We start from the raw sequence: 13,997 nt of genomic DNA, 5'->3' as shown, positions 1-13,997 counted from the left end.
ATACTACCCACCACTGCGACCTGTACGCTCTCGTTGGCTGGCCCTCGCTTCATACTCGTCGCCAAACCCACTGGCTCCAGGTCATCTACAAGTCTTTGCTAGGTAAAGCCCCGCCTTATCTCAGCTCACTGGTCACCATAGCAGCACCCACCCGTAGCACGCGCTCAAGCAAGTATATCTCACTGGTCACCCTCAAAGCCAATTCCCCCTTTGGCCGCCTTTCCTTCCAGATCTCTACTGCTGATGACTGGAACGAACTGCAAAGATCACTGAAGCTGGAGACACATATCTCCCTCACTAGCTTTAAGCACCAGCTGCCAGAGCAGCTCACAGATCACTGCACCTGTACATAGCCCATTTATAATTTAGCCCAAACAACTACCTCTTACCCTACTGTATTTATGTATTATTTTTGCTCCTTTGCACCCCATTATTTCTATTTCTACTTTGCACTTTCTTCCACTACAAATCTACCATTCCAGTGTGTTACTTGCTATAATGTATTTACTTTGCCACCATGGCCATTTAGCCTTTACCTCCCTTATCTAACCTCATTTGCTCACATTGTATATAGACATATTTTTCTACTGTATTATTGACTATATGTTTGTTTTACTCCATGTGTAACTCTGTGTTGTTGTATGTTGTCGAACTGCTTTGCTTTATCTTGGCCAGGTCGCAATTGTAAATGAGAACTTGTTCTCAACTTGCCTGCCTGGTTAAATAAAGGGGAAATAAATAAAATAAAGTTACTGAACCTACTACACTACATATGACACAACCGCTGCTCACACTATTAGGACATCTATTCTGACTTACTTCAGCTTCATCAGTTTATATGTGGGATCCACCAGAGCAGCTGAAAGCAGTCCCCCTGCAGAGTCTCCTGGGTGATTGTAGCTCAGGTCCAGCTCTTTCAGGTGGGAGGGGTTTAACCTCAGACCTGAAGACAGAGCAGCACAGCCCTCCTCTGTGACCAGACAGCCAGACAGCCTACAGAGAGACAAACAAGAGCTGTCTAGGTTGGTGTACTGGTGTCAATCATCTTTTAGGACACCCAGACATTTCTCCATGAAACAAACATTGTGATGAAACATCAGATTTTCAGAGGATTTGTTTTACGAAGCTCAGTACCGACCTGATTGAAACAGCTGTACTTACCCCAGTGTGTGTAGTTTACAGTCTGGATCCTCCAGTCCAGCAGACAGCAGTGTAACTCAGCTCAGTACAGACCTGACTGAAACAGCTGTACTTACCCCAGTGTGTGTAGTTTACAGTCTGGATCCTCCAGTCCAGCAGACAGCAGTGTAACTCAGCTCAGTACAGACCTGATTGAAACAGCTGTACTTACCCCAGTATGTGTAGTTTACAGTCTGGATCCTCCAGTCCAGCAGACAGCAGTGTAACTCAGCTCAGTACAGACCTGACTGAAACAGCTGTACTTACCCCAGTGTGTGTAGTTTACAGTCTGGATCCTCCAGTCCAGCAGACAGTAGTGTAACTCAGCTCAGTACAGACCTGACTGAAAAAGCTGTACTTACCCCAGTGTGTGTAGTTTACAGTCTGGATCCTCCAGTCCAGCAGACAGCAGTGTAACTCAGCTCAGTACAGACCTGACTGAAACAGCTGTACTTACCCCAGTGTGTGTAGTTTACAGTCTGGATCCTCCAGTCCAGCAGACAGCAGTGTAACTCCTGAGTCCTGCAGGTCATTGTCTCTCAGCTCCAGTTGTTTCAGTTGCGAGTTGGGTGAACTCAGGACTGAGGCCAGATCTGAACAGCAACCCTCTGTCAGACCACACTGACCTAGACTGTGGGGAGTAGAGGACAAACTTCATCATCAGTCACACACACCTTATCAGATAGATATGGTAAAAACATGTGGAAAATACAAATAGTAATGTTTGTCGGCCTCTCTACAGGCCTCTGCGCTCTACAGCTTCTCTGATGGGGAAACATAATCTGGTATAACAGTATCGTTACACTGCTGAGAAATAATCTAATTATGATCTAAAACATCACCTCCACGTTGTCATTCAGTGCCTACAGTCTTCATTGTAAACAGGTGGACTTTTTTGGAAGGAGACGGAAAGGGGATCAGGCTTTGAAAGCCATATTACAACATATGTGTTGTGATAATTGCGTTGTTTGCTCTATAACCTGTTGGTTCAGATGCCTTGACACAGTGATATATAGGACTAAAGGCCTAGACAATAAGACACTGTGATATATAGGACTAAAGGCCTAGACAATAAGACACAGTGATATATAGGACTAAAGGCTGAGACAATAAGACACAGTGATATATAGGACTAAAGGCCTAGACAATAAGACACTGTGATATATAGGACTAAAAGCTGAGACAATAAGACACTGTGATATATAGGACTAAAGGCTGAGACAATAAGACACAGTGATATATAGGACTAAAAGCTGAGACAATAAGACACAGTGATATATAAGACTAAAAGCTGAGACAATAAGACACTGTAATATATAGGACTAAAGGCCTAGACAATAAGACACAGTGATATATAGGACTAAAGGCCTAGACAATAAGACACCGTGATATATAGGACTAAAGCCTGAGACAATAAGACACAGTGATATATAGGACTAAAGGCTGAGACAATAAGACACAGTGATATATAGGACTAAAGGCTGAGACAATAAGACACAGTGATATATAGGACTAAAGGCCTAGACAATAAGACACAGTGGCAGAATAAATTCAACCACAACTTTGTTTCATTACAAAACCGGATAGAAACCTCTGTCCAGTGAAGTCCACAAAGCATATTGTATTTAACAAACAGTTACATGACCTACAGCATGGTCAAGCAAGTTAATGTTTCCGACATTTCTGGACCACTAAACAACTATTAATTTAGAACCACAGAGAGTTACTGCACGTTGTAAAGAATGGTTCATGGTACTGATGTCTGTGTGTGCGTGTTAGTACAAGTAGAAAAAACATGTTCCTCTGTCATGTTATACAGTACACAGTCTATCACTCTGTTATACAGTATCACTTTGTTATACAGTACACAGTCTATCACTCTGTTATACAGTACACTGTCTATCACTGTTATACAGTACACAGTCTATCACTCTGTTATACAGTACACAGTCTATCACTCTGTTATACAGTACACAGTCTATCACTCTGTTATACAGTACACGATCTATCACTGTCTATCACTGTTATACAGTACACAGTCTATCACTCTGTTATACAGTACACTGTCTATCACTCTGTCATACAGTACACAGTCTATCACTCTGTCATACAGTACACAGTCTATCACTCTGTTATACAGTACACTGTCTATCACTCTGTCATACAGTACACAGTCTATCACTCTGTCATACAGTACACAGTCTATCACTCTGTCATACAGTACACAGTCTATCACTCTGTCATACAGTACACAGTCTATCACTCTGTTATACAGTACACTGTCTATCACTCTGTTATACAGTACACAGTCTATCACTCTGTTATACAGTACACAGTTTATCACTGTTATACAGTACACAGTCTATCACTCTGTTATACAGTACACTGTCTATCACTGTTATACAGTACACTGTCTATCACTGTTATACAGTACACTGTCTATCACTGTTATACAGTACACTGTCTATCACAGTTATACAGTACACTGTCTATCACTGTTATACAGTACACAGTCTATCACTCTGTTATACAGTACACAGTCTATCACTCTGTTATACAGTACACAGTCTATCACTCTGTTATACAGTACACTGTCTATCACTGTTATACAGTACACAGTCTATCACTCTGTTATACAGTACACAGTCTATCACTCTGTTATACAGTACACATTCTATCACTCTGTTATACAGTACACAGTCAATCACTCTGTTATACAGTACACAGTCAATCACTCTGTTATACAGTACACAGTCTATCACTCTGTTATACAGTACACATTCTATCACTCTGTTATACAGTACACAGTCAATCACTCTGTTATACAGTACACTGTCTATCACTCTGTTATACAGTATCACTCTGTTATACAGTACACAGTCTATCACTGTTATACAGTACACAGTCTATCACTCTGTTATACAGTACACAGTCTATCACTCTGTTATACAGTACACAGTCTATCACTGTTATACAGTACACTGTCTATCACTCTGTTATACAGTACACAGTCTATCACTGTTATACAGTACACAGTCTATCACTGTTATACAGTACACAGTCTATCACTCTGTTATACAGTACACGGTCTATCACTCTGTTATACAGTACACAGTCTATCACTGTTATACAGTACACAGTCTATCACTCTGTCATACAGTACACACTTCTCTTGTTTGTTGTCCTAGGCTACATGGCTAAAATGCTCGCTAGCCTAACTTCCATTCATGGGCAACGTTAGCTAGATAACATTAGCCTTCTACATCTAGCTACATATTGAAGTTCTATCCTCTCAGGCCAGGAGCAGAACAATGTATGAGTTAATGGTTGGATTAGAATCGCCACTCGGATGCTTTCTCCTGCAAGATACATTCGTGACATACTTGCGAATTTAAGGAAAATTAGGAAACACAGAGAGATGAAAGATTCAATATTTTATTTTGTAAAAAACTAAATTCTTGGTAAATGTTTTGGGTAAGCCTGGATCACTCTCACACACACAAACACTCTCTCTCTCTCTCTTACCCCAGTGTGTGTAGTTTACAGTCTGGATCCTCCAGTCCAGCAAACAGCAGTGTAACTCCTGAGTCCTGCAGATCATTGTCTCTCAGCTCCAGTTGTTTCAGTTGTGAATTGGGTGAACTCAGGACTGAGGCCAGAGCTGAACAGCAACCCTCTGTCAGACCACACTGACCTAGACTGAGGGGAGTAGAGGGAAACTTAGCACACACATCTCTGGTGACAGAATGGTAACTTCTGTCTGCCTCTGTGTTGAGTCTGAGATGGGGAAACATTGTCTTTCATTGGTAGCACTGGTGCTCCTAACTTTAAAAAGTTAGGAGCACCACATCAAATTTAGGAGCACCAGAATAATCTATTTTTAAATTGATTGAGATATAGCCTACGTTGGGCCTATAGTGTAAATTAATCCTACTAACTTTTAAAACATCTGAAAAAGATATTACTTTTCACCTTTCTTTCTGTGCCACAAAATGTTTGCATATACTGGTAAAATTTCCAGGTTGATACAAGGCTGCACAATATGGGCAGAAAATCTAACTTTTCAACCAAATCTTGCAGTTTTTTCGATAGATTTTTTATTTTATATAGATCAAAACACTTGAACTGTTGGAAACATAAATAGAATGATTATTCTAATTCTATGGTTGGTGTTGTTTAGCATGACAACAAATTAAAAAGCCAGGTTGGAGTTATGACAGGGTAGGAACCAAAGTGTTGGTGAGTGTTTCCCAGGGGACACTAATCACATTTGAATAGATAGCTAAAATCTTTGTCTAAATGTCACATCTATCTAATTCAAAACATGCTGTTGCACAAACATGCTGATCTACACCACCACTGGTAACAACCTGTATTAGAGCTAACGTGTGCATTTAGCTAACTGCATTTAGCTAGCCAGCTAGCTAGTTAGCAATTACCATTATTTTAGCCACGTGCCAGCTTAAGGCATCTGCATGCTTCCCATCCAATAAACAGTTTGGGACAGTTCTTGCATTTATTATGAAGACATTTTGTGACGTTTTTGTTCATTTTGGTCTTCAGGTTTTTTTGGCTGTTCGTGCACATAACATTTTTTCTCGAGGCAAGCTGAAGTCGATAGCCAAAGTCTACGCCCCTTCGTCTGTGATTGGTCAACAATAGAGATTCTTCAATTAAGTTGTCATTCAATGAGAGATGACTTGTTTATCTGCACATTTTTTCCACTTAAGATATATTACAGCAAACATCTTAGTTAGATGTAAATACAGTACCAAACATCTTAGTTAGTAAAATTGCACAATTAAGATCTCCTCCGCAAAAACATAAAAATGATTAGTCAGATTAATTCTGACTATTTTGAGGAAGTGTATACTGCCTACGGCGTCTCAGAATGAACAAACAGCTATTTTTCTTTGTTTTTCAAGCAAAGGTCTTTTAGGGGAGTATGCGAGCACACTCGTGACCACACTCGCCGAACCGAAGCCTGCTGACACTTTTATTGAAGTCACGTTTTGCAGAGAGAGAAAGATACACAAACTAATAGTACAATAGAGAAAACAAGGATTAACATTAACAAGCAATGTGAAAAGCACCATCGTTGTTTTTTTGGAAGAATCTGAGTTCAAACAGCGTGGAGTGTCTGTGTGCTGTCTGCTTGAGTGACCCGGCGGCTGCGGTAAAGCGAGACCTAATCAAGGCCAGACTGGCCTTTCCTATAAGCTGTTGAGAGTTGTGACCCACAACTGATCCAAATGTAATCAATGGAATTAAATATTCTAAATCAAAGGGCTTTTGCGCCATTATTTGGATGAAATTTTCACTGCAGTTTACATCCAAGAGTGGAATTTTGTAAGACAATTATTCATTGCAATGTGGTGTTGTAGGCTAGATAATAATAATGATAATTGTATTGTCATTAAACAAGATCAATATGGGAGTTTTTTTTGCTGCGTGTCTCATGTCTTCACTGTTCTTTCAGTGACGCACCATGTTCGTATATTAAATATTTGAATGATTGTATGTGTGGTATGATATTAGCTAGTTATCCTATTGCAGATCTGGACAACCAATCCACTATTGACACCATTTATGGTGGATAGAGGACCGGATAAAGAGGTAGACTGGTAGTATCATGACAGAAGGCGAGACCCAGATGCGCATGGTTGGAGTCTAATAATGTTTAATAATCCAAAAGGAGTAGGCAAGAGAATGGTCGTGAACAGGCAAAAGGTCAAAACCAGATCAGAGTTCAGGAGGTACAGAGTGGCAGAAAGGCTCATGGTCAGGCAGGCAGAATGGTCAGGCAGGCGGTGACAGAGTCCAGAACAGGCAAGGGTCAAAACCCGGGAGGACTAGAAAAAAAAGAATAGCAAAGGCAGGAGAACGGGAAAAACGCTGGTTGATTTGGAACATACTAGACGAACTGGCACAGAGAGACAGGAACCACAGGGATAAATTCACTGGGGAAAACAAGGAGGGGGTGGAGACAATAACAAGGACAGGTGAAACTGATCAGGGTGTGATAGGTAGACTATACAGGGACTATTATTTATGGTGGAGAGAGGACAGGATAGACAGTTAGACTGGTAGACTATACAGGGACTATTATTTATGGTGGATAGAGGACAGGATAGACAGTTAGACTGGTTGACTATACAGTGCCTTCAGAAAGTATTCATCCTCCTTGACTTATTCCATATTTTGTTGTGTTACAGCCTGATTTCAAAATTGTTTATTTTTGTCACCCATCTACACACCATAGAGTACCACAGTATGAGTCATAATACCCATAAAACCTAGCAGTCAAAGAGGAAAATGGTTCCAATCGTTTTTCCACCTTTCATTTTTCCCCATAGGTGATTTCAGAAAGTACCAAACACCTTGATATAGGGAAGGCAGATGAGGTAGTAAAACCCATCAAAAGGGTGAATTTAAAACCCTTCAAAAAGGTGAATTTAACGGGCTTTGAGAGGGGTGGTATCTGCTACTTGAGTTCAGATTTAAAAAACAGAGTAAAATTAACTAGACGTCAGCCACAACAGTGATTCTGGATTATGAGATGACACATCTGGATTCTGATACCAAACAAACAAACAAACAAACAAACACACACACACACACACACACACACACACACACACACACACACACACACACACACACACACACACACACACACACACACACACACACACACACACACACACACACACACACACTTACCCCAGTGTGTGTAGTTTACAGTCTGGATCCTCCAGTCCAGCAGACAGCAGTGTAACTCCTGAGTCCTGCAGGTCATTGTCTCTCAACTCCAGTTGTTTCAGTTGTGAGTTGGGTGAACTCAGGACTGAGGCCAGATGTGAACAGCAACCCTCTGTCAGACCACAGTGACCTAGACTAGAGGGCAGAAGAGCACATGATTAACACATGTTTAAAACATCCACATAATAACTCATACTGAAGATGTTTAACTCACACTAGTGTCAGTATGTTGCAGAGTGGACTGGTTAGTCCAACACAGAGCAGCTCCACTCCTCTGTCTTCCAGGTCATTGTTGTGGCTGAGGTCCAGTTTTCTCAGGGGGGAGTTTGGTGTCTGCAGAGCTGAGGTCAGAGTCTCACAGGATCTATATGTGAGGTCACAGCGATCCAGTCTGGAGAGAGGAGATATGTCGATACACTGTTAAATATGCAAAGCTTTAAGAATAATGAGATGCATTAAGACAATAACAGAAGGGCACATGATTTAACAATGTTAAAAACACAAACATACTAACTACATACAAAATGTTCTGTATAAATACTCACAGTGGATACTGAAGAAAATGCACTTACACAAGTGTCTGTATGTTGCAGAGTGGACTGGTTAGTCCAACACAGAGCAGCTTCACTCCTCTGTCTCCCAGGTCATTGTCGCTTAAGTCCAGTTCTCTCAGGGGGGAGTTTGGTGTCTGCAGAGCTGAGGCCAGAGTCTCACAAGATGATTCATATGTGATTTTACAGCCAGCTAGTCTGGAGAGAGGAGATATGTCGATACACTGTTAAATACGCAAAGCTTTAATGATATGCATTAAGACAAAAACAGAAGGGCACATGATTAGACAATGTTAAAAACACACACACACTAACTAAATACAAAATATATAAACACCCACAGTGGATACTGAAGGAAGTTAACTCACACAAGTGTCTGTATGTTGTGGAGTGGACTGGTTAATCCAACACAGAGCAGCTCCACTCCTCTGTCTCCCAGGTCACTGTAGCTGAGGTCCAGTTCTCTCAGGGGGGAGTTTGGTGTCTGCAGAGCTGAGGTCAGAGTCTCACAGGATTTATATGTGAGTTTACAGCGATCCAGTCTGGAGAGAGGAGATAATCTGTTAGATATACAAATCCTTCATTATAATGATACTGTATACATCAACACAATAACAGAACTTACAGTGCTCTCTTGCAGGTTTTCACTACCGGCAGCAACCTCTGATAACCTTCCTCTGATGTGTTGTATGTCTTCAGGTCAAACTCCTCCAGTACCTCCTCTGACATCAGTAACAAGTAGGCCAGGGCTGAACATTGGTCAGGTTTTAGCTCTGTTTTAGAAAGAGTTCCTGATCGCAGGGAGGTCTGCATGTCTTCAACTAGAGAGTTGGCACCAAGTTCATTCAGACATTGGAACAAGTTGATGATCCTTTCTGGTGAGGATTTGTACTTGATATTGAATGAGAGGTACTTAACTGTTTCCTCATTGCTCTGTGTTGTACTTCCTCTCTGTGTCAGAAGGCCTTGTAACAGATTCTGATTGGACTCCAGTGAGAGACCCAGAAGGAAGCGGAGGAACAGGTCCAGGTGTCCATTCTCACTCTTCAAGGCCTGGTCCACTGCTCTCCTGTGTAAGTTAAACATCCTGTCTGACCTAAACTTGTCTGACTTGACTTTGAATCGGGTCTTTTCATGATAATCTTGACCCTTAGTGACTGTTGGGTGGGGGAAAACATATTCCCATTTGCCAAGACATGATTCTAAAGCATGCACTGCTGCTAGAAACTCCTGAATGCTCAGATGCACAAAGCTGTAGACCTTCTCTTGGTCCAGCCCAGATTCTTCTTTAAAGATCTCTGTACACAATGCTGAGTACACTGATGCCTCTGTGACATCAAGGCCACACTCTCTCAGGTCCTCCTCATAGAAGATCAGGTTGCCGTTCTGCAGTTGTTGGAAAGACAGCTTTGCCAGTTTCAGGATCATCTCTTTGTCTGACTGAGACAGTTCCTTTGGGTTTGTCTCTGTGGCTTTGTTGTACTTCTTGTTCTTCACAATAATCTGGATGAGCACGAAGTGTGAGTACATCTGGGTTAGGGTTTTGGGGACTTCATCCTTCTCTGCCTCTTTCAGTATCATCTCAAGGACAGTGGCTGATATCCAACAGAAGACTGGCATGTGGCACATGATGTGGAGGCTCCTTGATGTCTTCATGTGTTTGATGATTTCATTGGCCAGATTCTGATTTGGGATTTTCTTCCTGAAATACTCCTCCTTTTGTGGATCATTGAACCCTCGTACCTCTGTCACCTGGTCAATATAATCAGGAGGGATCTGATTGGCTGCTGCAGGCCGTGTGGTTATCCAGAGGAGAGCAGAGGGAAGCAGATTCCCCTCGATGAGGTTTGTCAGCAGTACATCCACTGAGGTTGGCTTCGTGACATCACAGCACTTCCCTTTGTTTTTGAAGTCTAGAGTAAGTCGACACTCATCCAGACCATCAAAAATGAAAACAGTTTTATTTTCACCATCTTCAATGCTGTCAATCTCTTTCAGCTCTGGGAAGTAGTGGGAAAGAAGTTGCATCAGACTGTATTTGTCCTTTTTCAGGTTCAGATCACGGAAAGGAAGAGGAAACATGAAATGAACGTCCTGATTTGCTTTTCCCTCTGCCCAGTCAAGGATGACCTTCTGCACAGAGACTGTTTTTCCAATGCCAGCGATTCCTTTTGTCAGCACAGTCCTAATAGGTTTGTCTTGTCCAGGTAAAGGCTTGAAGATGTCGTTGCATTTGATTGGTGTCTCTTGTGTGGTTTGTTTCTTGGATGCCATCTCTATCTGTCTAACCTCATGTTCATTATTGAGCCCTCCACTTCCACCCTCTGTGATGTAGAGCTCTGTGTAGATGTCCTTTAACAGACTTTGGTTTCCATGGTGTCCAATTCCTTCAGATATGTGTTGATACTTGTGTTTCAGTTTAGCCTTAATGTCTTGTTGGACTGTCAGAAGAATTTGACCTGTAGGAAAACAATGAGAGTTGGGACTCATAAGTTTGTGTGTGTGTGTTTTACAAGGGCCTTTGTCCCGTTCTTTGTAATATTGTATGAAATACAGTCTTACTTCTTCTGTCCAGAAGGTTGTTTGTGATCTTTAATGCATCCTCACTGTCCAAACTCTCCACTTCCTTATTGTCATCTGGTAATGGTTCCTGGCTGAAAGCAGGTGGCTGATTCATTGATAGCAGGCTGGTTGTAGGGGACTCTGCTCTGGGCTTCTGAACACTGAACAAAACAGGGAGACAGATCACCTCATCAATATCTCATCAATACCTCATCTACTTCCTTTCAACAACTGTATAATGGAACTTCTAGAAGTCCTGATGTTTCTTTTTAAATGAATCCACATTTGGGAAAACAGCAGCACTGAGTGGTTTCTACTCTGTCTTTTATAAAGCTAGCCATCTTCAGTTAGCTAGCCAGCTTCAGTTAGCTAGCCATCTTCAGTTAGCTAGCCATCTTCAGTTAGCTAGCCATCTTCAGTTAGCTAGCCAGCTTCAGTTAGCTATCCCTCTTCAGTTAGCTAGCCATCTTCAGTTAGCTAGCCAGCTTCAGTTAGCTAGCCAGCTTCAGTTAGCTAGCCAGCTTCAGTTAGCTAGCCATCTTCAGTTAGCTAGCCAGCTTCAGTTAGCTAGCCAGCTTCAGTTAGCTATCCCTCTTCAGTTAGCTAGCCATCTTCAGTTAGCTAGCCATCTTCAGGTAGCTAGCCATCTTCAGGTAGCTAGCCATCTTCAGGTAGCTAGCCATCTTCAGTTAGCTAGCCAGCTTCAGTTAGCTTCACATTCCAGGTCCGGCTTCATCCATACTATGATGGTGTATACGTCCGCTGCTAAGTCTAGTTAGCTTATAACTGTGTGTCGCACATGGCTAGTCGAACCCCAAACTCTTCATTTAGGCAGGTAAACTCAGAGCTAACTCCACTTATCCTGAATGAAGTGTCTGAGCCACTAGTTGAGGACCAATGAAATCAGATACCCTTCCTCTCACACAGACTGTGTCATCCGCCCCTTCATTTGAGGAAGATGACCGATTTAAAGATTGGATAAATCATATAGCTCTGCATTGACATGATTGGTTGATGGTAGGTGGGGGCGGGAGGTCCTGTATAAACACAAACTCACTTCCTTGACAACAGCTCTGCACTGCTCCTCGGAGAACAAGAAGTATGAACGCCCTGACTTCTGCAAAGGCCGTATCACCGTAAAATGCTGCATGGCAAATGCAGACGTCAGATTGACCATGCAGAGCCTTTATTTTTGTATTTAACCTTTATTTAGCTAGGCAAGTCAGCGGTGTTGCAATCTAATGCAAAGATGACCTGCAGAGTTCTGTCTTACTATTCAGGTCTGTACCCAAACAATTCAAGTTCCTACTTTTAAAAACCCAACTTTCCAGAAACAAGTCTCTCACTGTTGCCGCTTGCTATAGACCACCCTCTGCCCCCAGCTGTGCTCTGGACACCATATGTGAACTGATTGCCCCCCATCTATCTTCAGAGCTCGTGCTGCTAGGTGACCTAAACTGGGACATGCTTTTAACACCCCGGCCATCCTACAATCTAAGCTTGATGCCTTCAATCTCACACAAATGATCAATGAACCTACCAGGTAAAACATCAAAAACGTAAACACGGGCACCCTCATAGATATCATCCTAACCAACTTGCCCTCTAAATACACCTCTGCTGTTTTCAACCAAGATCTCAGCGATCACTGCCTCATTGCCTGCATCCGTAATGGGTCTGTGGTCAAACGACCACCCCTCATCACTGTCAAACGCTCCCTAAAACACTTCAGCGAGCAGGCCTTTCTAATCGACCTGGCCCGGGTATCCTGGAATGATATTGACCTCATCCCGTCAGTAGAGGATGCCTGGTTATTCTTCAAAAGTGCCTTCCTCACCATCTTAAATAAGCATGCCCCATTCAAAAAATGTGGAACTAGGAACAGATATAGCCCTTTGTTCACTCTATATGCGCTCGCGCGTTACCCTTTGGCTAGTGACCTGAACGCACGAACAAAACGGCGGTATTTGGACATAACTATGGATTATTTGGAACAAAAACAACATTTGTTGTGGAAGTAGCAGTGCTGGGAGTGCATTCTGACGAAGATCAGCAAAGGTAATACCATTTTTCTAATACTAAATCTGAGTTTAGTGTGCCACGAATTTGGCGGGTGTCAAAATGGCTAGCCGTGATGGCTGAGCTATGTACTCAGAATATTGCAAAATGTGCTTTTGCCGAAAAGCTATTTTAAAATCTGACATAGCGATTGCATAAAGGAGTTGTGTATCTATAATTCTTAAAATAATTGTTATGTATTTTGTCAATGTTTATGAAGAGTATTTTTGTAAATTCACCGGAAGTTTATGGTGGAAAATACATTTTCTGAACATCACGCGCCAATGTAAAAAGCTGTTTTTGGATATAAATATGAACTTGATTTAACAAAACATACATGTATTGGATAACATAATGTCCTAGGAGTGTCATCTGATGAAGATCGTCAAAGGTTAGTGCACAATTTAGCTGTGTTTTGGGTTTCTGTGACATAATTCCCTGCTTGGAAAATGGCTGTGTGATTATTTGTGTCTATGTACTCTCCTAACATAATCTAATGTTTTGCTTTCGCTGTAAAGCCTTTTTGAAATCGGACAATGTGGATAGATTAACGAGAGTCTTATCTTTAAAATTGTGTAAAATAGTTGATTGTTTGAGAAAATTGAATTGTGGTATTTTAGTACTTTTTGTATTTCGTGCCATGTCTTCCCATTGGCTGTCGGGGTTCCGCTAGCGGAACGTCTAGATGTAACAGGTTAAGCATCTCCAATCCAAAATTAAATCTGGAATCGGCTTCCTATTTCGCAACAAAGCATCCTTCACTCATGCTGCCAAACATACCCTCGTAAAACTGACCATCCTACCGATCCTCGACTTCGGCGATGTCATTTATAAAAATAGCCTCCAACACTCTACTCAACAAATTGGATGCAGTCTATCACAGTG

General features: G+C 41.8%; 1 protein-coding gene across 1 annotated transcript in view; it reads right to left on the bottom strand.

The window, feature by feature from the left end:
• Positions 1 to 13,997, bottom strand: part of LOC106591460 (uncharacterized) — a 43,380-nt gene that overhangs the window by 24,671 nt on the left and 4,712 nt on the right. The window contains exons 2-10 of the mRNA XM_082978221.1: positions 11,055 to 11,215; positions 9,118 to 10,951; positions 8,861 to 9,034; positions 8,514 to 8,690; positions 8,156 to 8,332; positions 7,903 to 8,076; positions 4,705 to 4,878; positions 1,637 to 1,810; positions 820 to 993 (exon numbers count right to left, since the gene is read on the bottom strand). Coding sequence (XP_082834347.1) covers positions 820 to 993; positions 1,637 to 1,810; positions 4,705 to 4,878; positions 7,903 to 8,076; positions 8,156 to 8,332; positions 8,514 to 8,690; positions 8,861 to 9,034; positions 9,118 to 10,951; positions 11,055 to 11,215 — 3,219 coding nt within the window. The remainder of the gene's footprint in view (positions 1 to 819; positions 994 to 1,636; positions 1,811 to 4,704; positions 4,879 to 7,902; positions 8,077 to 8,155; positions 8,333 to 8,513; positions 8,691 to 8,860; positions 9,035 to 9,117; positions 10,952 to 11,054; positions 11,216 to 13,997) is intronic.

This window comes from Salmo salar, chromosome 08 (assembly GCF_965601325.2).
Source record: "Salmo salar chromosome 08, fSalSal1, whole genome shotgun sequence".
NCBI lineage: Eukaryota > Metazoa > Chordata > Actinopteri > Salmoniformes > Salmonidae > Salmo > Salmo salar.
The sequence above is the reverse complement of the archived record's forward strand: the minus strand, read 5'-3'. Positions and strand labels throughout refer to the sequence as shown.